Source organism: Scyliorhinus canicula, chromosome 16 (genome assembly GCF_902713615.1).
Source record: "Scyliorhinus canicula chromosome 16, sScyCan1.1, whole genome shotgun sequence".
NCBI classification, from domain to species: Eukaryota; Metazoa; Chordata; class Chondrichthyes; order Carcharhiniformes; family Scyliorhinidae; genus Scyliorhinus; species Scyliorhinus canicula.
Genome location: NC_052161.1, coordinates 43,732,306 through 43,758,372, shown reverse-complemented (window position 1 = coordinate 43,758,372; position 26,067 = coordinate 43,732,306). Strand labels below are relative to the sequence as shown.

General features: G+C 46.5%; 1 protein-coding gene across 4 annotated transcripts in view; it reads right to left on the bottom strand.

Annotated features, from left to right (window-relative positions):
- The window catches only part of mgmt (O-6-methylguanine-DNA methyltransferase), a 487,398-nt gene that overhangs the window by 176,790 nt on the left and 284,541 nt on the right, over positions 1-26,067 (bottom strand). For all 4 annotated transcript variants that reach the window (XM_038822140.1, XM_038822138.1, XM_038822137.1 and 1 more), the window contains one exon: positions 8,357-8,517. In XM_038822140.1, the coding sequence (XP_038678068.1) occupies positions 8,357-8,517 (161 nt within the window). The remainder of the gene's footprint in view (positions 1-8,356; positions 8,518-26,067) is intronic.

Genomic DNA, 26,067 nt, shown 5'->3' with positions numbered 1-26,067 from the left:
GCCCACATCTCTCACACTCATCTGCTACCCCCTGAAAGAACCCACTCATTCTCATCCGAGTCATATGCACCCTGTGCACCATGACTCCATCCTTGCACAAGAGGAGGTCCCATTTACCCTTCGCAGTGCCTCAATCCATACTCCCAGATTGATCTCCATTCCCAACTGCACTTCCCATTTCTCCTTGATTTTCAACACCCGCTCACCTCCCTGCTCCCCCAGCCACTTATATATATATCCCAAATTCTTCCCTCCCGTTCCACATCTGGAAGCAGCAGTCGCTCCAGCAGGGTGTATCCCGGCAATCTAGGGAACTCCTTCCAGACCTTTCGTGCAAAGTCCCTAACCTGTAGATACCTGAACTCACTACCCCTCGGCAGCTCTACCCTCTCCCTTGGCTCCTCCAGACTGGCGAACCCTTCCTCCAAAACAAATCCCTTACCTTGACCAGCCCCACTTCCCTCCACCTCCTGTATACACTATCCATCCCACCCAGCTCAAACCGATGATTCTCGCATAACAGCCTTAGCACCAACATCCCTTCCACCCTAAAATGCCTCCTCAGCTGATTCTATATCTTCACCGTGGACTGCACCACTGGGCTTTCTGAATACCTACTCGGAGCCATTGGCAATGCTATTGTCACCATAGCCCTCAAATTAGACCCCTTTCAAGATTCCTCCTGCATCCTAACCCACTCTAACCCCTCTCCATCCCACCACCGCCGCACCTTGTCCACATTCACCGTCCAATAATAATGAAGCAAGCTTGGCAATGCCAACTCCCTTGCTGCCTCTGTAGCAGGGTCCTCCCCACCCTCGCCACCTTCCCCGCCCATACAAAGTGAGAGATGACTGTGTCTACTTTCCGAAAAAAGGCCTTCGGTATAAAGATCGGGAGAGCCTGAAAGATAAACAAGAACCTCGGCAGAATATTCATTTTCACCAGTTGGACCCTCCCCGCCAACATTAAGTGCAGTGTATCCCACCTCCTAAGATCCTCCCTGGCCTCCTCCACCAGCTTCGCTATGTTCCACTTATGGAGCCCCATCCATTCCCTCACTCTCACTTCCAACTTATTATTGGGTTGGGTAAGCTGAGGCCCTGAAATAATGGCATGGCAATCCACCTTTGCCTTTGCAGTTGTCTGTCAGCATAGCGACCTAAATTAGCTAAGCCTATCCTGAGTTGATCACAGCCTACAGGGTAACTCGGGAGGGCACTTGAATTACCCTCCTTGGAACCTTGGCATCCAGCTACCTTGTCTCCTGTTGCTAATTAGGGTTGCACTTTATAGAAGCTCCAAAGTAGACAGGAGAACTTAGAGGATGGCCATGAAGGGTGAGCACCACATTGAATAATGTTAATATTTGTTAGTTATGTCATGTTCCACTGTCTGCTTTTGCTACAGATAAAAATTGATAATGGTAAATTAGTAATGATGGAGCGCTTTTTTGTTAGTGTCTTAATGGGTAAGGGTATTAAAGGATTCAGTGTAGATGATGGACTCATCTGACAGATCGCAAGTCGTGCAAGGTACATCATGTGACAACAGTGCCCTGGAATCTAATAGCGGGGGACATTTCTGAAAAGTGCTCTTCATGATGAGAATCCCTCACAAATGCATGATTTCTACATTCATCCCTCTGGTTCTCCAACCTCACCTTCCTCTTCCTCGTGGCTCCCGAGATTGATCTGGTGATACAATTGATGGTGGGAAAGGGATCTCATGAACATCAGACTGTGGAAAATGCTGTGTCACCACAAATCTGCAGGCCTTCTTGAAGAATATCACAGGGCACCTCCTGCCAATCAGGATATCTAAACCTCTGATTAAGGATCCCAATGGTCTGCTCAATGATATTCCTGGTAGCTCTCATTATGTGAATGCTCAGTTGGCATCTTATGGGTTTCTTGAGCCACTGCATCAGAGAGGATCACTTATCCTAATAGCCAGCAAAAAAGACCTGTGGGAGAGATGACTGTCTTGCTATAATCATGCCGCTCCCTCGATGATGCACTGTTGATGGTGATATATGAGCTGTACATCGAGGAATCCCTTCCTCTTCCTGATCAGAGAGTTTAAATGAGGAGCTTACACAACCAGATCTCAATGACTCCCTGGACCATGAGGAATACTGGTGAATCCCACTGCTCTCTTCCTTTGGTCTTGACAATAGGAAATGATATACATTCATTCTCCAGAGTGTAAATAGCTGCAGAGAATTTCCTTTTGGAGAAGTGCACAGAGGATATGTGACTGATAAGTTCATGCTGCTGCAACAGGAGTCAAGTGCCAATGTGACCTTGATGGTTACAGGCAGTGTAGCCCTGACTCTGCTACGAGATCAGAATCTTTGTTGGTAACTCAGTGTCCTCATGCACAGGTCTTGGTTCACATGAATGTAGAAATAATGCTCTCTAAGATCCAGCATAGATTGGACCTCAGAGCCTTGCCATCCTAACCCCCTCTGCGGCAGCAGTTCTTGCTGCCTGATTGGCCTGATTTCATCCTCCTATTCCTCCTTCAAAGCAAGACAGACCTCTGGAAGGTGTCCACGTGCTTGTTTTTTTCTTGGTGACTCCTATAAGGTAGAGTAGCTCTCAGCTCTTTTTAGATAAGGTCCAGAGAGAAAGCCCAGGAAATATTTTGTTAGAGTGTGCATGAAATCTTGTCAAAGTCCCCAGAAGGTCACCTGATATATCTCAAATGTCATTTTGTTATATAAAATCTTCACCAAGTGGAGAGGAAGAGTTGAACGAGGCTTTAAGAAGCACTCAATATCAAGAGCAACAACTCGTTTGCCCCTGTTGAGCTGGCCCCCTATTAAAAGTTGTTAATTAAAGGGCAGCATGGTAACACAATGGGTAGCACTGTTGCTTCACAGCTCCAGGGTCCCAGGTTCGATTCCTGGCTTGGGTCACTGTCTTGTGGGGTCTGCATGTCCTCGCCCTGTCTGTGTGTATTTCCTCCAGGTGCTCTGGTTTCCTCCGACAAGTCCCGAAAGACGTGCTGTTAGGTAATTTGGACATTCTAAATTCTCCCTCAGTGTACCCGAACAGGCGCCGGAATGTGGCAACTAGAGGCTTTTCACAGTAACTTCCTTGCAGTGTTAATGTAAGCCTACTTGTGACAATAAAGATTTCTATTATTAATTGATGTGCAGCCTACCAAACTGCTGTGCAGACTCTTTAAAGTGGGATAGTGGGCAATAGTGAATGGCCGCTTACTAATCCTCTGCGCAGTTACTTAAGAGTGTCCAATTCAAACTCTTTACCAAGACAGCAGCCAAGGATGGGTTGAACCAGCATCATAGCTTAAGATCCCAATCTTGGCCATTTTACAAGCTATTTTAGCACCTAAAGTATCTGGGAAACACATACTCACTATCTTTAATCAGGGTAATCTGAATTAATTCCATCAGTAGGCTTATATTATTCAATTTCTTCCATTTATCCCACCTTTTAAAACATTTGTTCCTAGAATTCTGGGATTGCTTAAAATATTTCAATATGGTTGTAAAAGCTGGAATTCTTTAATTGCTTGGAATGGTTGTGAATTTCATAATTTTATTAAAATTCCATAGAACTACATAGGACCTATAGCACAGAAACAGGGTACTTGACCCAAGTGATCTACCTTCACATTAGCCTTCTTTCACCTTACTTCATTTAACCATATCCAGTTTCTTTCTCCCTCATTGGGAAGTTGCGACCATAACTACTGAGAATATGGTAATTCTGTGCAACCTTGACTTTGGAATAATTTATACTGAAATAATTATGAAATGATTCTTTGGAATTCTTGGGAACTTGCCCTTTGCAATTATCGTGTCGCTGGGATATTAGGAATTCATTCCAATGATGGGCTCTGTACCAATTAAAGGATTCTTCGTAATCCAGGCGTTTAATTTCTATCCATATGAATATTTTTGTGAATAAGATGATTCTTTTGGAAGGAAGGAATTGCTGGGATTTAATGGATATTTTTTAATTATTTGCGCTCTGGGTTTCTCGGCATTGGTTGGTACTTTGCAATCTCTGCAGTTTTGTCATACCACTGAATAATTTTGAGGGATGAGCAATTGTATTCATCCTCCTCTGTCGTATAACTGAACTCTGCCTTTGCCTTAGCCCCCTCAAGGTCTTTAACCCAATCTCATCTCTCTCACCCCGTCGCCAAGCAGTATCTTATTTTAGCCACATCTATGGCACGATGTTTGAAGCGCAGCTGGGCATTGGTCCAATTATTCCTCAGTCAACTGAGGATTGCTGTTCATCTCGACTCCCTGAGAGGAAAGTTTGACCCTGTTAGGCCCATCTCTCTTGGAGACAAACGTAAGGAATAGGTACCAAATTTGCAGGGCTATGTCTTCTGACAGGAGGCAGATTGTCAAGGAATGGGGGAGACGGCCAGCAGGTCACATGGGCGCCAAAGGCGAGGAATTCAGATCAACAGGGGATAGCAATTGAAAGGAGACATTGGAGCCAAGGAAAAGACAATGGCATTCCAGCCTGCAGCCATCAGAGAAGTGGAGACTCGAGTTCATAGAGGTTCCCTGAAGTATAACTGTTCCCCTCCAGAGCCTGAACATTTTAGCAGACTTCAGCTCATAACATTCTCCTGTACTTACAAGTTTGAGAAACTTCCTGCACTTCTCAGGAAGCATGGTAGCATAACTGTCGTAAATATTAAGATTATATGAGCAAACATATTTCATACAAAAATCTCAAACGCAAGTTGTAGTTTAAACTTTCAACTTCTCATAACATAATCTTGAAAGCAAATTTGATTTATACTCTATACACGGTGATGTCCTGCAGTTGGCAATTACAGTAGCACATTCAAATTAGATAGAGCTGAAGAGGAGTAACATATTCTAACTAGTCACAGCAGTCACCATTCCTTTGTTTGAATGACACCAAGAATCAAAACAATCATTATTCGTAGACAAAACTTGCAAGTTCTCAAAAGGATTCTACTATTCAAATTTGTGGCTGAATACTACTCTGGACTTCAACATTTAAATACAATATTTTGGCAAAACAAATTATTGTTCACATCTATTTGTAAGAGAAAGGTTGATATCAAATTGCTTTAAACTTTTCTTAAAGTAGAAAGAATATGCATTTGTATAACTCCTTTCAAAACCTCACAGCAATTATGTACTTTTGAAGTGTAGTCAAAATTATACTGAAAGCAAATGCAACAGTCAATTTACAAACACAGTAAGGCCTCACAAATGACAATGAAATAAATAACCAGCTAGCCTTTTTTAATAAGTGATGTTTGTTGAGAGATCAATGTCGGCTATGACACGAGATGAGCTCTCTTATTTTCTTCATGGAATCTTTTATATTCACTCCATAGGGCAGACAGGGCCTTGCTTTAACCAATCACTTAAAAAATTGAACCATTCATAAGAGCAGCATTTCCTCAGTACTATAAGCTTTATCCATTTTGTTGTGTTAATCCTAAAGCCTACAAGTTAATCATATACTTAGTAAAGATAGAGAGCTGCTCCTGCATTTAACATGCAGAGAATTATTTATTTATGTTGCTGTAGTGATTAAGGAAATCGTTGTTTATATATTTTCCAGGAAACAATTAACAAACATTTAGCTGGTTTTGGGGAGATCTTTTACAAATCATTTCAACATTTCCTCCACTTCTACAAGCCTTTGCAACACTATAAGGTCTGACTCACCAGGAACAATGCTATAGTAAATAATTCCTACCATATTATTTCTCACAGTAAGGAGAATATGCAATGTTTTCTAAAGGACACATTATACCATTGTAAGGAAAAATATATTATTCTGCTGCTATGGTTAAGGCACTGACATCAATTGCTGTTAACTAATTAGGTACAAAGTTTATTTTCTGTTCGCCTCAAAGTCACAATTCTGACTTTTTTTTCTTAAGATTTTATGAAGTAATTCTTCAATATGAAGTACCGCAGTACTTTTGGTCCCTGTATCAAATTAATTTGTTCATGTTGAATTACACCCCAAGTGAGTTTTGGAGAGCTTCACGGACATGAAGAGGTTAGTGACAGTGGTAGGTGTGAGGTCATAAAGAAGCTTACATTCAAAAATGCAAAATTTTAATTTAAGATTTAGGATGACGAGAAGCCAATGGAGGTCTATGAGGAATGGAGAGTTGACCTTGGTGTGCGATAGGATATGACCAGCAGTGGCATTTTAGTTACGTTTAAGGTTAGAGGGTGAAGAATGGGAGGATGTTTAGCCAAGGACATTGTGGCTGTTCTAAGACTGGAGGAGGGACAAGAGTCTAAAAACCCAGAGACAGTGGAAGGATCGAGGGAGTTGGTGGACAAAGTGGAGCCAGATGTCTGTGAAAGCTCCACCATGCTTTTAAATAATGCTGTTGAGGGCGAGTATGTAAGATGAGTAAAAAGATGCCAAAGATAGATCTATGGGGGACTCTAGAGATAACAGTATAGGGGGAGTATCGTGGAAGATAAGTCATGTTGCTCGTTCTGGGTGAGTGTGCTTTGAATGAAAATGAAAATCGCTTATTGTCACGAGTAGGCTTCAATGAAGTTACTGTGAAAAGCCCCTAGTCGCCACATTCTGGCGCCTGTTCGGGGAGGCTGTTACGGCTTTACACTCAATTGGCTCGGTTTTATTCCTTAGCTCTAGAGTCGCCAGGTATCCTTATGATACCGCCACAAGATTCAAGTTCAAGTTCAGATCAATGACTCAATACACCAGTTAGTAAGTTCAAACAAGACACGTTTATTATTACACAGTTATTCACTACTCATGCACATAATACTAAGACTAAACTGTTCCTACCACTACTAGGCCAATACTTATCTGGAATAAGGGAACTGCTGGATCAGGGAACAATGGCCACTTGCTTTGTACTGGATCCGCAGGCTTCCAGTTGGTGTGGACTAAAGGGGTCAGGAGTGTCTACTCTCGTAGCGTGCGTTGTATGACACATACTTGTCGGTGTAGCAATTGGCCAGGCCTCTCCTTCTCACGTCCAAGTTCCTGGAGAGCTGCTGCAAAGGTGTTCTGCTGGGAAGGCCGGCTAAGAGAGCGGAGGGCTGGCTAAGAGCGAGGAGGGCTGGCTAAGAGAGAGCGCTGGTATCGGGGTCTCTGTCTTATACTGTTTTGGGTTTGCGCCCATCTGGGCTGACCCTCTATAAACTTGCAATTGATTGGGTCTCTTCCAATACGAATTGAATTTCCCCAATAACGGGGCTGTTTCTCGATCACTGGGTGGTTCTTGGGGCTGTTTGTATCTTATTGTCCGGGACTCCTGCTGGCGCCAAAGAGTCTAGCTTGGCCTTTGTTATTCTGAATTGTGTCCATTGTGCCCGGGAATCACCGGGAATCGCTCAATTAATATGCGCAGCTTGTTAGTTTCTATGCTGTCTGGTTTCATTAAAGACAGAATCCACAGAGAGGTTCTGCAACCTGCTTGCCTCTCTGTCATTGTCCAATTTTCCCTGCATGCAACTCAATGTTCCATTTTATGTCGGGAAGTGGCCGGCTTCGGTGGCTACAGTCATTGGTAGTCTTTCTTTGGCTATGATTAGACAGGCATGAGTGAAACCCAGCCAGGAACACTGAGCAAGATATGGACATGAGGCATTGGAGGTGGATGGTGAGGACATCAGTTAAAGCTTTCAAAGAGGCTGGAAAGATGGTGGAAGGATATAATGTACCTCAGGTAATGTCTGTTCCCCCAAGGGCAAATTAAATCCCTTCCACATCAGTTACAAAATTGGCATCAGCAGGTTGTGAACAGCACTATGTGTACACACTCTCAACAGAACACAGCTTCATGATACCATATGAAAAGGGAATACCAATCAAAGATATCTGTTCCTCGCCTGCCTTTACCGAACGAGTGTGAAACATAAACCTGGGTAACAAATGGTGATTAAGAAACTGTAACAAAAGTGTTTCTTTTACAACATTAGGGTTATGTGACAGTTCAGCAGAATGTATTTTATTTTTAAGGAACACTCAGATATTGGCAAAAGGACAATACAGGTCAACAATAAGCTCATTGAAAACTTAACAACTATTCAGATGTGCTTACATTCAGACCTTTCAGTCTGCATATGTCAGGGGTGGAACTGCATCATTTTCAACTCTCTTGCCAAACTATGTGCAACTGTGTGCCAAAACTAACAGAACCATTTGGAACAGTTAAAGAACCTTATCGTTCCCAAATACCCGATGTTATGTGCCTTGTCTCAAATTCATACAGGATAAAATGCTCCATTATATTGTTGTCATTGTGAGTGCAATGCAAGTCAAAATCATGCAAAGTCAAAATATTATTACACAAACACAACTAGACGGCAACAGACCTTGTTCAAAAACGGGATGGTGAAAGGCAGGGAGAGGAAGTTTTTCTGTTGTCCAAGGTTCAGAGAAATAGGCCTGTAGCCAGGTCATACAGTATTTCAGTGGTGCTGTCATTTCCTCTTGGCTTTCACAAACCTCACAAGTAAAAGAGGCCACTCTTGTCCTGCAAAATTAAGCGATAACATTTATTCAGCAAGTTTGGCATTTGTGAACTTTAAAATGGCTTCAACTGCATGGAAACAATCTTTTGTTAGTTTTCAATTTGACAACCAAATCTGAAGAGCAGTCTTCAAAATTGCAGATGAATAATAGTTCCCTAATGATTAAAAAAACAATTACAACATACCGAGCATTCTAGTGAAAATTGATTCAAATGCTTGCTGCCTTATATTTTCTCTTAATTTTTTTCTATCAATGAACCCTGGGAGATTTGAACACAATTCATAATTTATGAAGACCAACTTACAAGTCTTGACTGTTGATTAATATGAAAGTTTATTTTCTATACCGCAGAAACACTGCTTGCATTCAACATGTCAAGTTACTTGTTCAGCGAAAGATAATTATTTATAGACATAGCTCCTTGGAACCATAATAAATCATCCACATACATCTACTTCCAGGCATGGTCTCAAAATGAAGTTGGAATGAATAATTTTAACACGCTGTGAACACTTTTGAATGTAGTTCTAAGTATTGTAAATCTGTTCTTTTACCACTCATTCTGCATCAAATTCTCAATTCTTATTAAAATACTCCACTGCAATGATGAAATATGCAGCAACATATAGCAGAAAAATGTATTTTCTTCTGTCTGATGATACGTCCCAATTAAACGTTTTCTTCATGAAGTTTATAAAATTTACATTCAAGAATATTTATTATGAAAATTATCAGATCAGAGAAAATGTGTTTCCTGTGATTAAGTCACACCAAAACTCATGTTTAATCAAGAAGCACAGCGACTTCCTGTTGATGACATTACCTCACTAATTCCTGGCAGAATATGGATGGAGATATTAAGATTTAAAAAAAAACATTGCTTTACAACCACAGCTGTGGAATGTTTAAGTTGATATTACACCCCCCCTGCCCCCAAGTGCTTATGATAAGCCCTACTTTAAAGCAGAGGTCAAGCTAATTTGTACCGGTGTGCTTGGAATTGATGTGAACCACTTTTATTATTTGTTCGATTTACATGGCAGCTTAACTATCATTTTCACAAAGAAGTTTTCAATTTGTATTAAATGGACACATTGCATGAAGTAATACACAACACAGTACTTGATCTTTATGCCACATCACAAGACACTGGGACACCATGGAGATTCTGAGTTCACTTCACTTACACCCATCTGCATGGGTGAACAACAAAATGAATTTAGATAGAATTACATTAAACCCACCTCAGGAAATGGTATGTTTTTAACTCGGATTTAATCAGAATTAAGCACCATTTACATAGTACATTTAAATTGGAATTAAGGGCTGATTTAGATCAAATTAGAATTAAAAACCTCCATGTAAACAGGGTTTTGTATCAAGCTGTGTCATGTCATTGATTAACTTAATAAATCTCAGGCAGCGCAAGGCAATAAAAAGCCTCGTGTTACCTGGATTCTTCCCCCATCATTGCTCCTCATGTTAATAAAAATAACTTTTTGCCCACAGTTTTGTTTTGGTCTGAATCAGAACTTTGACTTGATCATACATCAATGCTGTTTATTCAAACTCTTAATTCTTGGCTATGTATTTCAAATAGGAACATAGGCACTTTCAATCTAGCAGGTAATGTTAGAGCATTAGAACTGTTAACCATGCTAATGTGCATCTGTTCTGTTCATTATTGCTTTATCGGAAATATGTCAAATACAAAGAAATGCAGTTAAACCAAATTCAGTTGAGAAAAATGACAAGAACATTTGTTTGGAATTTGTACATACTAGTTACAAATCGACAATTGCTTTAAGAGACAAAAGGAGTAGAATTTAACAAATCTTTAATCGACTTCTCGGAGGATAATATGGGGCAGTCAGTTTCATCTACTGCACCCCATCTCATTCAGTTTCCTACCAGTAGCGAGGAAACAGTGCAGCAGTTCATAAGACTGTTTTGATCCCGAGTTCAAAATCTTTCAGAAATTCTGGCAATTGCACAGAGAAAGTTTGCTCAAGCAACCTTCCTCTAAATATGTGTATTATTGGTATACTGACTGCGTACTAGGCACAGGTGAATTGTGTTGCAAATCCATTAACTTGTGCCTTATATCATTAATAAATAATCTCAACACTTTAAGTGCTGTTTTTTTTCTGTAAATTGGTTTTTACAATTTTATAAATAATACAGATTTATCTGTTACCAACCATGACTGATATTCCATGTTATCTGCATACAGCACCAATCATCGCCGATGTTGTGATTGGCTGAAGGAAACGGATTATGCGGCAGTTAAAAAATATACAACTTCCTACTGGTGTCTTCTCATTGCCATTGCTTGGTACCACAGCTGGAGTATGTTCAAAGGTTCATTTAACAAGGAAAAAAGCATTTTGGTGTGTTAAGTATATTGACATAAAAATACTGACCAGATGTCAATGTATAGTACTTAAAGAACTATTAAATAGCCACTATAATTGTACAAAACCGTCAGAGATCTTGTAGAGACGTATTAAAATGTATTCTCTGGCACAGAAACATTTAACCATACAAAATCAAAATCTAATCATGTTTACTAATCCGTTTTTATTTGTTAAGCAAACAATTTAAAACCACTATCTTTTCAACACCAGCTAGTTTCAATAATCAGACCAACACTTGGCGGCCTTTAATTGTAATATTGTGAAGGTTCTGAAACCCAACGGGAGCAGTTTTGCATTCAGCACCCATTTGGAACTTGAAATTCAAGCATATGTACCTCAGGCCTCACTTGGTATGGTTAGCTTAGATAGCTGTCACTAACACCTAGGGGTTTATTAATAGGCAGAAATTAATTGTATGTAGACTGAATTAATGAGATGGAAAAACATGCATATTTCAGCGAATGCTGAGGGGAATGGCCTCTGTTGAAGCATCCTTAATGAAGTAGTCTGTCTAAAGCAATGATGTGCAGAACAGAACCCAATGAATTAAAGTGCTCGGCTGATCATGTAGGTTGCAACTACTGTAAAAACTGCTGTGAAATGTAAACACCAGACAATGGTTTTAAGCACAAAGTTGACCCCTGTTGCGCATTCTGCAGCCTGCTATCTACAGATTTATAAATAAATGATTAGATGTAAAATCTCTGGAGGATTTTTCTTTTCCACAGCAATTACAGGAGCAGATTATTACCATTCAAGTGCAGTTCCAGTTAAAGTTCATTGACTGGCAGGAATCATTCATTTCTGTCCTTATGCCTTCAGTTGCTGTGCCAGGAAAACTTCCAGCTAAGCAAGTAGTAAATAAATTGTAATAAGGATACTTATTACAAACATATACTGTGTATACTTTTGTTTTCGTAAAAACATTAACAAAACTAGCAGACTAAATTAGCAAAATAAATTCCTTTTCAATATAATCCATTAACCAGGACATTCATTCAACGGTCACCTTTGTGAAGGTATCATACTTTTATATAGTGCAATTAAGTGTAAAATACTACAATTCAGACAATTTCTGACAAATGAATGCCTTGGATTTATATTGTTCAATAAGATTACAAATATTCAATGACTCAAACTAGTTTTAGTTTTCATGACAGGATGTGCATTTTATGTGATAGTCATCTCAGAGTGACTACAAGCATTCCATAATCATTTACATCCAGTAACATGCCTATCATTATGATCATGTTGAATGCTGCTTGTCTGCTGTGGTTAGAAATTACACGTTCTGGAAAAGACCATGTGCATGTGTGTGAAGTAGAATTCTCCTCCCGCCATGACACTTCCTTTGGGAACCCTACAAAAAGCTTGTATAAACAGAAAGGGGGAAGGTAGTTCTGAAGCAGGAATGTTATATTGAATCCCTGTTCGTAAGGGATAATTAGAAAGCCTTTTAAAAGGGCCACACATGTAAATATTTGTGCATATGTATGCATTTTGTAAGTATGGATAGGAAGTGCGTGATATGTGCACTGCAGTGGAGAAATGAATATCAAATCTTTCCACGATGAGCTGATGGTATGACCCAAAACAAGTTAAATTATAAGTAGGTCACACCATAGTTGGGTCATTATGGAATATTTTCTAAATACTATTATGATGCTTCATATATTCTGCTTATGTAAATATGTTCCATAACTGGAAATATCCACTGCTTTGGTGATGGACTGCTGGAGCTGCGGTGGTGAAGGCCTGGATAATAAGCCTCCAATTATAGAAATGATTATGTAGCCAATATTAGTCAGTAGTCCTTCATGGTCATACATGCTCAGCCTTCCTACAGGCAATGTAACAAACTAGAAACAGAGTTAGACTGTTAAGTACACGCCATGTGTAGTTAGGCAAACAACAATTCAGTGCATGGCATTAGCATGCCAGGTGAGTCTTAGTGAAGACCAGACTGTTCTACCAACTCTTTACCACATTAAAATATTGTCAGTCATACTGCAGCTTTTCAAATTCCAAGCAATGGTAGACAGTTCATCAAACTGGTCTCAAACATATGCCAAGATTTGGTTTGCCACTGCAAAGTTCTCTTTTCCAATTAGATCACCTTTACATTTTTAATATTATCAACCTGAAACCAGAGTCAGTAGTCACCGCTCTACATGTTTCAATGGAATGCAAGAACCATATTGCTTTAAAGCAAGAACTACATACAGTCCAACTACTTTAATGTAGTTGTTGGCAAAGATCAAATTGGTTTGTGGTTCTGTTGAAATTCACTGCATCACTTTTTGATCTAAAATTTTTGCCTGTTTGCTTTCTGTCCCTGTAGAGCTACTGATTAGCAATTATCTCAACTAAATTCAAAATAGCCTTGTGTTGCACTCCCAGAGTCATTTTGAATAAATGGAAATTATTGCAAACAGGTCAGAAGTTCAATGAACTAAAAACAGCAATTCAAGTTTATTTCTGAAAATGGAAAACCTATAGAGCAAATTGCCTTACATTGGAATACAAAATAACAATGATAAATATCATACATTTCATCGAATGTCTAATTGTTCCTTCGCCAGTGGTTAGAATAGTCTCTTGAAATAAAACTTAAACCCTTAATGTTCGATAACGGACTGGACATGTTGTGCTCCAGGTAGGAAAACAGAAAATAGGAGTAGGCCATTTGATCCCTCAGGCTGCTCTGCCATTCAATATAATCATGGCTGATGCTCTACCTTAATGCAATACTCCTGCTCCCAACCCACACCACTTCATGCCTTTCGTGTCTACGTAACTCCTTCTTAAATATATTCAGTGACTTGGCCTCCACAGTCTCCTGTGGTAGACAATTCCATAGGTTCACCGCCCTCCAGGTGAATACATTTCTCCTCACCTTGGTCCTAACTGGCCTACTTTGTATCCTGAGCCTTTGACCCTTTGTTCTCGACTCCCCCCAGCCAGAGGAAACAACACGACTGCATTCTATCTGTCCAGCCCTGTCAGAATTTTATATGTTTCAATTAGATCCCCTCTCATTCTTCTACATTCCAGTGAAAACAGGCCCTGTTGATCTAATCTCTCCTCAGATAACAATCCTGCCATCCTAGGAATCAATCTGGTGAACCTTCGCTGCATTCCCTCTGTGGCAAGGATATCCTTTCTTTGGTAAGGAGACCAAAACTGGACACAATACTCTAGGTCTGGTCTCATCAAGGCCCTGTACAGCTGCAGCAAGACATCATTGCTCCTGTACTCAAATCCTCTGGCGATGAAGGTCAAAATACGATTCATAAAAAACATGCTCACACTACATTCATCCTAAACAGATTTCAGAATTCAGCAAGAGATAAATTCCAACACATAGTTTCCATCTTTTATGGCAAGAATCTATTTAGGACTTGTAGCATACACAAAATTATCCTGATTGGTAAAGAGGGGAATGAAATGAGTTGGGATCCAATAAAACTGTGTTTCTACCCTGAACTGTGGGAGTACCAGCTGATTTGGGGCACACAGTAGTTTCTTTCATTCTTGGAAGCTTGGCATATGAATAAAGTGGCAGGGCTGTCGAGATGCTCTCATCCGCTAATACTCCCACTTCTTCTACTGATCCAAACAAACTGGGCATCAATAAAAGAATGGAGTAACCGATGAGAGGACCTTCAGGTCTAGGTCATCATCATGCCCTGGAACAGCTCAGAAGGAAACTAGCAAGCCATTCCACCAGCACTGCTGAGGCTGATGTTGGTCAGGCATCCGCCATCTGCCTGATGTATGAAAATGGCGCGGTCCTGGAAACCCTAGTGAGATTCCATTCTAGAGAAGTCACAATGAATTTCCCATTGAAAAGACAACCACATCATGCTTCTTGGAGTAATAAGAGAAGCAAAGGTACCTGGAGGCTTCACTACATATTTTGCTAGAATTTTGAGAAGAGTCATGGGGCTGGATTTTCCGCCTCGCCGCACCACATTTCAGGTTCACCCCACCGGCGGGTTGCTCCGTTACGCCGGCCAGTCAATGGGGTTTCCCATTGTAGGGCAGCCCCACGCCATTGGGAAACCCCTAGGCTGCCGACAAAATGGAGCATTCCACTGGTGGAGAATCCAGCCCATGGTGTCCTGCATGATGTGCAGTTTACCTCAGAAATAAGCCTTCTCGTGGAGGTTCCAGTCCAGTAAGGCACCCAAGATGATCAGGTGAGATAGCCAAAAGAGTAGTAGCTACTTGAAGAAGATGTGGAGGGAAATCTATTGATAGCTATTTGGACTAATTGGATATGGAAGGCCTTTTCTTAATCATGGCATCTGGCCACTACAGGAAGAGCCCTGTAAACACCTTCCCCACAAAGAAATCTATCATCTTCGCACTTTGCTCTAGGTATCTCAACTCTTGCAAATCTCATTCGAGCTTACTCTAAGCCACTTGCTAAGGACAATGCACAATTGCTATTGCTACCAAATGTTTACTGCCTCTGTAGCATGTAAATTTGTCTTGGGCTTCTCATATCTGCTCTTCTGCCAATGTATAAAATGTCAACACTCAACGCAAATCCTTTGTGGATGCTACCAGTCCTGATGCGTCTCTTGAGACTAACTTGGTTCTTGTCAAAGTCTTCAAGTAAGACTTTCAGCTGTATCGCTTGTGTTGCTGTATAGCTGCCTAGCTCAATCTCCTTTCTGCCGCCTATAAATGTGCCTCGGGTGACTGGAATGAGCACATGTATGTGCTGCAATCCTCAGAGACAGTAATATTGTATTCGAGCATTATTGTCGTGCAAGCATGGGGCCTGATTTTAACTAATTCAAGACCTACCCACTTGCACAAGAGTTCAAATTGGGCCCAGTATTTTCTCTCTTCATGGCCACTGATTTCTTGGACAGTGGATCTAATGTTAATTACAGGAGGATTTCTTGGGCTGTATTGACCAATGTCTAATTTCTTGATGCAGGGCTTCAAATTCCACAGAAGGAGGTTTTGTGAGTTGCTTCAAATAATTCTATTGAAAGTACATATTGCAGTCACAATGCACGGTGATAGAAAAAAAATGGCTATCAATTTCAACAGCAGCAGCACTGATCAAATTGACAGCTCTGTCTGCCCTGAATGATGTTGCCATTTCAAGTGCTCTTGCAGTGGCACGGAGGTGAGTTGAACTTCTATTATATTTTTGTCTTTAACCTTGTAGGTGATGGAGAGGTATTGAGGGACCAGAAGTTGAGTCACCCATTGCAGAGAACCAGGCTTTGCACTGCTCTAGTAGCTGCCTTGTCAATATGTTTGACCCACTTGAGTACAACTCATGCAGCACCCTCTCCACTTCAGCAGTCATAAAAGAGGTGCAAGAGACTGGCTATTCCATTAGTTACTTGAAAATATATTTGATTTTCTTTCACATCAAGTTTGCTTGATCCATGATGGTGGGTAGGCTCTGCAATGTGATACCATTGAAAGCTTGAAGCCTTTTCTGTTTGGAGATGGTCAGTGTCTGGCACAACTGTTATCTGCCATTTTTCCACCCAAGTTGCCTACATCTATTGTGGTAGACTGGTAGGGGTAGCTTCATGATCAGAGGAGGAATTGTGAATAGAGCTGAACACTGCAGAATCAGCAGGGAACTGGTCTACTTTGCACCTTGTGACAAAGGGAAGGCCATTAATAAAGCTTTTGTGTCAATGAGGCGATGCTTATTGGCCTCCAAGAAACAGGCCTCCCTTTCCTTGTGTCAGGCATAACTCCAGCTATTGGACTCCAGCTATCTCGCTTCCAATTTCCTTTAAGTTTTGCTCAGGCTCTTTGCTGCCAAAATTGGTTCAATATTGTCTTGGTGTCAAGGACAGTTACTCTTGCCTCTTTTCTGGCAGTAATCGCTCTTGTCCAGGCCTGGAACCATTTAGGGACAAGGTATGGAACTAAGTAACTTTGGTTGAAAATAAACTACACCAGTGAATATGTTTTGATGCTTGACGGCATTATTGCTGGTTCATTTCCACTATTTTGTTTTTTAAATTTAGAGTAACCAAATCATTTTTTCCAATTAAGGGGCAATTTAGTGTGGCCATTCCACCTACTCTGCATATATTAGGGTTGTGGGGGCGAAACATGGGGAGAATGTGCAAACTCCACACAGACAGTGACCCAGATCCGAGATCAAACCTGGGACCTCGGCTCCGTAAGGCAGCAGTGCTAACCACTGCACCACCGTGCTGCCCCTATTTCCACTATTTTGAAGATGATCAGGAAGGTGCTGATAGATTTCCCCTCCTTTTTAATGAATAAGAAACACCAGCTAATTCGCTGCCACACCAGTATTTCACACTGAGGAACACCCGCAGAGAGAAATAACCAAACCTTCTCAGCTTGTAAAGTGCATGACTTGACCATCAGCAACAGGGCAACAAATGTCATAACATAAGAACTAGGAACAGGAGTAGGCCATCTGGCCCTTTGAGCCTACTCTGCCATTCAATGAGATCATGGCTGTTTTTTTTGCACTCAGCTCCGCCTTCCCGCCCAAACACCATAACCCTTTATTCCTTTATTCATGGTTCAGGATATTTGGAGCACCACCATCTATCACCATTGATAAATACAGGTTGTTGATAACTTTATATATCAAGGCATCACAAACACTAACAATCATTAATTGACGCTGAAATCAAGACACATATAGCAATAGCTGCAGCTATGTCTAAGCAGAGAATGTGAAACAACAGCAACCTGACTGAGACCATCAAACTGTGAGATTACCGAGTCTGCATCCTTAGTGCATGCTTCTACAATGGTGAGACCTGGACAACATATGCCAGGGCAGAGAAAAGGTTGAAATGTTTCCACATCCACAGTCTCAGATGTATCCTAAGCATATCTGGGCAGGATAAGGTCACCTAACACAGTGGTCCTGGAGCGTGCTAATTTCATCAGCAAGCGCGAATTTTGAAGCCAGCGTTGTTGTTGGCTTAATCATGTTTATTGGATAGATGACGGCTGTATACCCAGAGATCTTCTGCACTGTGAAATTGACCACTGGGTCACGATCTCCTGGGAAACCATGTGCGCGATTCTCCGATGTCGCGCCGCATCGGGAAAGCCGCCGTGAACTCAGTCGAGTTCAACGACGGCGCGAAATGGCCCCGATTGCGATCGATTCTGGCCCCGGGAATGGGCTAGCATCGGGGCCGCGAGGAACACGGGGGGCGCGACGTCGAAAGCGCATCATCACACACGACGCCCGAATGACGCCGCTCCGCATCGTAAAAGGGCGCGATCCACGCATTGAGAGGAGGGAGGGAAATGTCGGAGCCACGGAGGGCCGCCCCGAGGTTCCGTGAAAGGGACTTGGAGACCCTCCTCGATGAGGTGGAGCAGCGCAGGGGCATCCTCTGCCCAAGACGAGGGCATTGCCACCCTTCCAGCACCGTGCGACTGGCCTGGCGTGAGTTAGGTACGGCAGTCAGTGCTGTGGGGCAGACCCCTCGGTCCGGGGAGCAGTGCCGCAAGAAGCTCCATGACCTCACCAGGGCTGCCAGGGTAAGTGCCACGAGGGTGCCCCATTCCCTCCCCCCCCCCCCACACCCCCATGTCCCTCATCACTTCCCCCTGCCACGGGCATGAGGGGGAGGGGGGGGCGAGAGTGAGTGGAGGGTGGTTAACAAAGTTGTCACAGACCCACATGAGCGCTGCAACCCCCTGGAGAGATGCCATGGTGTGGCTGCAACTTTGCCCCCACCCTGTGCCAATGCCGAATGCCCTGATGATACCTGCCTAATTGTGATGCTCTATCTATGCCCCCCCCCCTCCCCCCAAACAGGACAAGACTGCTCATAACAGCCGGGAGCGCAACAGAACCGGAGGGGGTTCACCCGTTATGCACCCCTGACAGTGTTCGAGCAGAGGGCACTGGACCTTGCTTGGGGATCTGCCACCCGGGAGGTCGCGCAATGCGAGGTTGGAGGTGCAGAACCAAATGAGACAATCCTGCATGACAACCCCCCCCTTCCCCCCCAGCCCATCCTCTCTCCCCTCACACTCTGCCCACTGGACCCCCCATCCTCTGTCCCCTCACTACCCAGTGGACCCCCCCATCCTCTGTCCCCTCACACTCTACCCACTGGACCCCCCATCCTCTGTCCCCTCACACTCTACTCACTGGACCCCCCATCCTCTGTCCCCTCACACTCTACCCACTGGACCTCCCATCCTCTGTCCCCTCACACTCTACCCACTGGACCTCCCATCCTCTCTCCCCTCACACTCTGCCCACTGGACCATCCTACGCCCGGCCGTGCGTGTCTAACTAACTGCGTATCATTCTGTTCCCCAGGGCCAGCTGCCGAACGTCCAGGGCCGTCTGGTGCCACACACAGCCGACCATCCGCGACGGCCACCGCACCCAGGGTCGCACGCCAGAGGGTGGCAGGAGGTCGGCCAGGAGTGCCATCCTTCAAATCTGGGACTCTCGAGCGGGACATACAGAGGACGGACAGTGACGACTTTCATGGTTGTGCGTTGCCCGAAGGTCGGGCCGTGAGACAGGACAGGACGGGTCAGTGGACCCAGACGCACAGAGGACGGAGACGCAGTCAACGGACTCACCTGATGCTGAACTGTACATGGGCCGCGTGCGCCCTGCGCTGGGACATGACTGGGACCAGGACAATCCTGAATTTCTGACGGACGAGGACCTAGAGCTTGCGGTACTGCTGTCTCCCACACCATCCACCATCCCAGAGACACTCACCACGGTTGGGCAATTAAGTGATGAGGCTCCTGGGTCACGTCTGGTGTGCACCACACAGCTGAGCCGGTACAGCAGGTGGAGGTCGGAGCAGCCGAGGGGCTGGACGGTCAGAGGGCAGCCCAGGCCCCGCATTCAGCGGCCGCCCAGACGTTTCCCGGGATCCTAGATTTACTCGACCCACCTGGACAGCCGATGCATTTTGAAACCCAGGGACACAATGACGGGATGAGGGCCGTCTTCCAGCAGCTGCAGGCGCAGTTAGAGGAGTCAAACTGCGTCCAGGAGCAGGGAGTGGTGCCGCTCATGGCAGCCACCCAGGCCGACACCGCACAGGTGTCGTCCGCGGTCGAGGCAATGGGTGAAACGGCATCGGCCATGGGTCAGGTTCTGCAAGGTGTTGGGCTTCATGTGCACGCATCATCCATGGCCCAGGAGAGGGCTGCCCTCTCACAGGCAGCAATGCGCCAGAGCCAACATGACTTGCCGGCACGCTAAGGGCCCTGGCCAAGTCTCACCAGGCCATGGCCCAGTCCCAGCACGCCATGGCACAGTCCCAGCACGCCATGGCACAGTCCCAGCAGTCAGTCGCGGAGAGCATCGACCGCCCGACACACGTGCTGGATGGCATCACGCACTCACAGGTTGAGGTCGCACAGTCCCTGCCGGGAATGTCTCACTCCCTGGACTCCATCTCAGCGAACCTTCGGACCCTGGTCGATACCGTTGCAGGCCTCCAGGACTGGCAGCGCCAGGTGTCAGTGGGGCGACGGGGCACTTCCCCGCTCGCACCTCCGTCCCACAGTGAGCCCTGGGGGCCACCGGCTCCCCGAGGGAGGAGGTGGTTCTGGGGGCCGTCCCATTAACTCCATCACGGGACGTCCCTGAATACTCGGCCTCCCCCCGTCCCATCCCTGGTGCATCGGGTGGGCAGCGGGCAGAGCAGGGTGGCACCACGTCATCCGAAACACCCGCAGAGCAGCCTGGCACATCAAGGCCGGGTCGCCCCAGGAAACGAGTGCCGACGAGGAGACATGTCGCGGGGCGTGATTCTCAGCAGTCCGCCTCCATTCCTGCTGTATCATCTGGGGAATCACTTAGATGTAGTGTTAGGGCCTGTAAGGCAATGAAGAGGGACACAGAGTAAGTTGGCACGGTTGAAGGGCACAGTTTAGTTGTAGGGGCTAGGCAATCTGTACATAATATTCACCATTAAACTCACTGTTGCACCTAACTTGTAAGACTGTGTGATTTCTCCATTGCCACGGGGATCGTGATGGTGACCGAGTGTCGCTGGGGTTGACGAGCGGTGAAACTTCGGTGCTGGGTGTGCAGTACCCCCCCCCCCCCCACAGTCGGACACCATAGTCCTCGCCACGCCGACGCCAGCTTCCCCACGCGGGCACGTGATGGAGTGTCCCTGACGAACTCAGCGACCACTGAGATGGATGGTTCAGCTATTGCCATGAGTCAGACTTTGTCTAACGATTCTGAGCTCACAACTCATCGCAGAGCGGGCTGTCGTCATTCAACATGGCACTGATCACACCCGCTGACACAGCCATCAATGTCGTGCCATACCGTTGTGCCGCAGTGATCTCGAAGTGGAGCAGTGTACACGAAGCGGGTGTGCGGGGGGGGGGGAGTTTTGTGCTGTCCGTCTGCACAACTGGCGATGCAGGTGGTAGTGTTCAGCGATGCCGTCGCACGCGACACGTGAATCTTGCTGCCACCAAGGCGTTGCGTGCCTGCTGTCCTCGCCGGTGCCGTCGTGCAGCCTCCTGGGCGTTACCAGCACCCGGGTCGTGTCTGTGTGCTGCGCCCGACACACCACCAACCTCCTCCTCCACTTCCTCCTCTCTGTTGGCACCACTGCCAGTTGCTTCTCCCTCCGACTCCTCCACCAGGGCATCTCCCCTCTGAATTGTGATGTTGTGCAGCACACAGCAGACCACTACAATGCGAGCGGCCCTATCGGGGTGGTACTGCAGGAGCCCTCCGGAGCGGTCCAGGCACCTGAATCTCATTTTCAGCAGACCAAAGCAGCGCTCAACCACACTCCTGGTTGCTGCATGGGCCTCATTGTAAAGGATTTCCACGTTGGTCAGAGGCCTCCGTATGGGCGACATCAGCTAAGACCTCAGTGGATAACCCCTGTCGCCCAGCAACCAGCCCCTCAGCCGGGGGCGGGGGGGGCGTCCCTCAAACATAGAAGGGATGAATGACTGCGCAAGAATGTACGCATCATGCACACTCCCAGGGAATCTTGCGCAGACGTGCATGATCCTCATGTGGGGGTCGCATACCACCTGGATGTTCATGGAGTATGTCCCCTTCCTGTTAATGAACACTTCTCTGTTGCCTGCAGGCGGGCGCATGGGGATGTGAACACCATCAATCACTCCCTGGACCATCGGTATCCTGGCCACGTTGGCAAATCCACGGGCTCGTACTTCTTGATTTGCTCGGTCCTCGGGAAAGATTATGTAGCGGTCCGCGATGGCGAACAGGGCGACGGTCACGCCCCGGGTGCACCTTTGGACCGATGCCTGCGATATCCCGGATAGGTCCCCACTGGGAGACTGGAAGGAACCGGTAGCATAAAAGTTAAGTGCCACCGTCATCTTGACGGCAACCGGTATCGCATGTCCTCCTCCCATTCCACATGGGGCAAGGTGCGCTACAAGGTGGCAGATATGTGCGACCGTCTCCCTGCTGAACCGGAGTCTCCTCTTGCAGGTGATGTCCGGCAGTGCCTCGAAAGAGATCCGGTCACGGAACACCTTAGGCCTCGATTGTCGCCGCTGGCACCCTGGCTCCAACATCAATGTCTCCTCCTCCTGCCCCCCGTGCTGCTCGATATTAGTGCCCGCATCCTGTGCCGTCCTCAGCGTTTGGGGATCAATGTTCCCCTCGCCATCCCCCTGAACATACCGGCCATGAGTGCCTGCGGCCTGTACGGCGACGACGGGCCACTCCGCGGCCATTCCCAGCTGCTGCTGCAGCTGCCCCTGCATCCACTGTGGGATGTCGCTGTGGACGCTGCTGGATGTCCAACTGCAGTGCAGCGGCCCCAACCACTGCGGTGAACATCGCCGTTCGGTTCGAATACATTATGGTCACCTACAGAAGGGTGGTGGGGGGCAGAGAAACGACATGTTAGACGGAGGTTATTCGACACCTCGGCAGCCACCTGCCACGGGATACCTGTGTGTCCCGGTGGCCTGGTCGCGCTGCTGACAGGCAGGCAGCCTAACCCCTGGTCAATTTCTGCCTCCAACGGTCAGTTAACAACGTCCTCTTCACCGGTGCGTCAGTGGCCTGTGCCCATCAGCCACAGGGCAACCAGCTGCCGTGTCCTCGTCACCGTCCTGCCGGGGGTGGATGACCCACGCCACTCACTCCCTCTCACCCCCCCTCCTACTACTCCCTCTCTGCCCCCTCCCACTACCCCCTCTCCCCCCCTCCCACTACTCCCTCTCTGCCCCCTCCCACTACTCCCTCTACCCCCCACTACTCCCTCTCCCCCCTCCACTACTCCCTCTCCCCCCTCCACTACTCCCTCTCCCCCCTCCACTACTCCCTCTCCCCCCTCCACTACTCCCTCTCCCCCCTCCACTACTCCCTCTCCCCCCTCCACTACTCCCTCTCCCCCCTCCACTACTCCCTCTCCCCCCACTACTCCCTCTCCCCCCACTACTCCCTCTCCCCTCCACTACTCCCTCTCTCCCCCTCCCACTACTCCCTCTCTGCCCCCTCCCACTACTCCCTCTACCCTCCCACTACTCCCCTCCTCCCCCCCACTACTCCCTCTCCCCCCCACTACTCCCTCTCCCCCCTCCACTGCTCCCTCTCCCCCCTCCCACTACTCCCTCTCCCCCCTCCCAATACTCCCTCTCCCCCCTCCCACTACTCCCTCTCCCCTCCACTACTCCCTCTCCCTCCACTACTCCCTCTCCCCTCCACTACTCCCTCTCTCCCCCTCCCACTACTCCCTCTACCCCCCCCACTACTCCCTCTCCCCCCCACTACTCCCTCTCCCCCCTCCACTACTCCCTCTCCCCCCTCCACTACTCCCTCTCCCCCCTCCACTACTCCCTCTCCCCCCCTCCCACTACTCCCTCTCCCCCCCACTACTCCCTCTCCCCCCTCCCACTACTCCCTCTCCCCTCCCACTACTCCCTCTCCCCTCCACTACTCCCTCTCCCCTCCACTACTCCCTCTCCCCTCCACTACTCCCTCTCTCCCCCTCCCACTACTCCCTCTCTGCCCCCTCCCACTACTCCCTCTACCCCCCCACTACTCCCTCTCCCCCCCCACTACTCCCTCTCCAATCCACTACTCCCTCTCCCCCCCACTACTCCCTCTCCCCCCTCCACTACTCCCTCAACCCCCTCCACTACTCCCTCTCCCCCCACTACTCCCTCTCCCCCCCACTACTCCCTCTCCCCCTCCCACTACTCGTTCCCTCTCCCCCTCCTCGCTCCCTCTCCCCCCTCCCACTACTCGCTCCCTCTCCCCCCCCCCCACTACTCCGACTCCCGCCCCACTACTCCCTCTCCTCCCCCCCCCCCCCCCCCCCCCCCCCCGGCCGCTGCATTCTCAGGGAAGCCGTCCCTAGTTTGCGGAGACTCCGGGATGGTCCGCTCACCTCCTCACTGCTCGTCAGCCAGCATGACTGGCTGGTGACTATAAAAAGCAGATGTGGACGGCGACGGCATGAACTGGGGTCACGCCGTCGAGACTTCGGCCCATCCGGGCCAGAGAACAGCGGGGGTTCTGGAGATTCGCCATTTTGGGTGCCTCGGGCGATTATTCGGGTTTTGCCGCGCGGAACACGACGGAAGCGATTTGGCTGTTTGGGAGAATCGCGGGAGCACGTCGGACCGGCGTCGCGTGAAAAACTGGCGCGGCCCGCTATTCTCCCAACCGGTATGTGGTCGGAGAATCGCGCCCCATACCTCTGCCACAAGGATCGCTACAAACAAGTTATGAAAATGGAGGATATTGACACTAATAACTGGAAAACAGTCACTGATGGGGAAAACAGTCACTGATGGGTATTTCCTCTGAAGGCTGGCTGTATGATAGGACAATGGAAGAGCAGAAACAAAAAGCTTAGCAGGCTAGGAGAAGGGCACAGAGAAAACAGAGGCCAGCGAATGATGCACCTTCTCAGTCCTCCTCCGAAGCTGAGACTGCCATTCCATAGTGGGGATCCTGAGCCACACCAGGCAATGCTTAACACAGAGCTGCACTGCATCAGTCTGGTTACTTCTGGTGTGTAAAACTTCAACCTTCTCGCTGGAATATTGTCGAGTTCCATAATCTTAATGTTCACTGACTCAACATTTTCTCCTTAAACATTCACCTCTAAACACACTACAGCAGCACTTCCTCCACTTCAGCCGCCAGAGGTTGGAGTCGAGTATGTGACTGCTCCATCACTTGCCTGCAGATGCACAACTGCACAGTGGGACTTTTTTCCCTCATTTTTGTCTGTTATTTCTCAGCCTAGTCCCATTTCAAACGTGACAAAATGTGTTGAAATATGTTCTGAACCTTTCCTGAGGCTGCAAGGGCTTGCGTTTTCTGATTCTGACACTTCTCTTTCGTTGTTCACAACCCTCTAACTTTCATTCTTGTTGTAATTTTCCATTCTTATTAATACTGTGCTTCCTGTTTACATTAAATCTGCACCTAGGGCTACAATTAATTAGGATAATGAGCTGAACACAGAAAGGTCATGTACAAATAGTACATTTCACTGTACAGAGTTGTTTATACTGTGGGGGATTCAAGTTAGAATCTGCAGGCCTTGGGTGGTTCAACCAAAACGTGGAGCTTTATTTAGAAGATGCTAGCACTATAGGCTGCGATGTTAGGCTGCCTGTTTGCCCCTCGCAAAAGGCCAAAGACGGCATCTCTAATAAACTGTGTAACATTAACAACAATTAGCAAAAGAGCAATCAATCAACAACAGTCAACGTCAGAAACTCTAGAGGCCGCCATTCTCTGTGTGGTTATCGATGAACCTCGGGTGTCTAGGTTGCAGAGGTGTTCTTCCTTATTCTTTCCAGTAACTAAAATGCCATCTAAGTAACACCGGACTCCATCTAATTCACTTACGATTTGGTCCACCGCTGGTTGAAACAACACTGGTGCTGATGTGATGCCTAATGGCAATCTTTTGAAATAACCCTTATGTGCGTCACAATCACCAAGAACTGATCATTTGATGATTTGCTTGACTGAGATTGATTTTAGTGAATTGCTGGCCTTCAGCCAACCCAGCAAATAGGTCAGCAATTAATGGTTTCTGCAACCTCCGGTGTCTTTGGCTTGGTGTGAATATCATCAGTGCTTATCTTAACCGGAGTCAAAGTAGTCATCT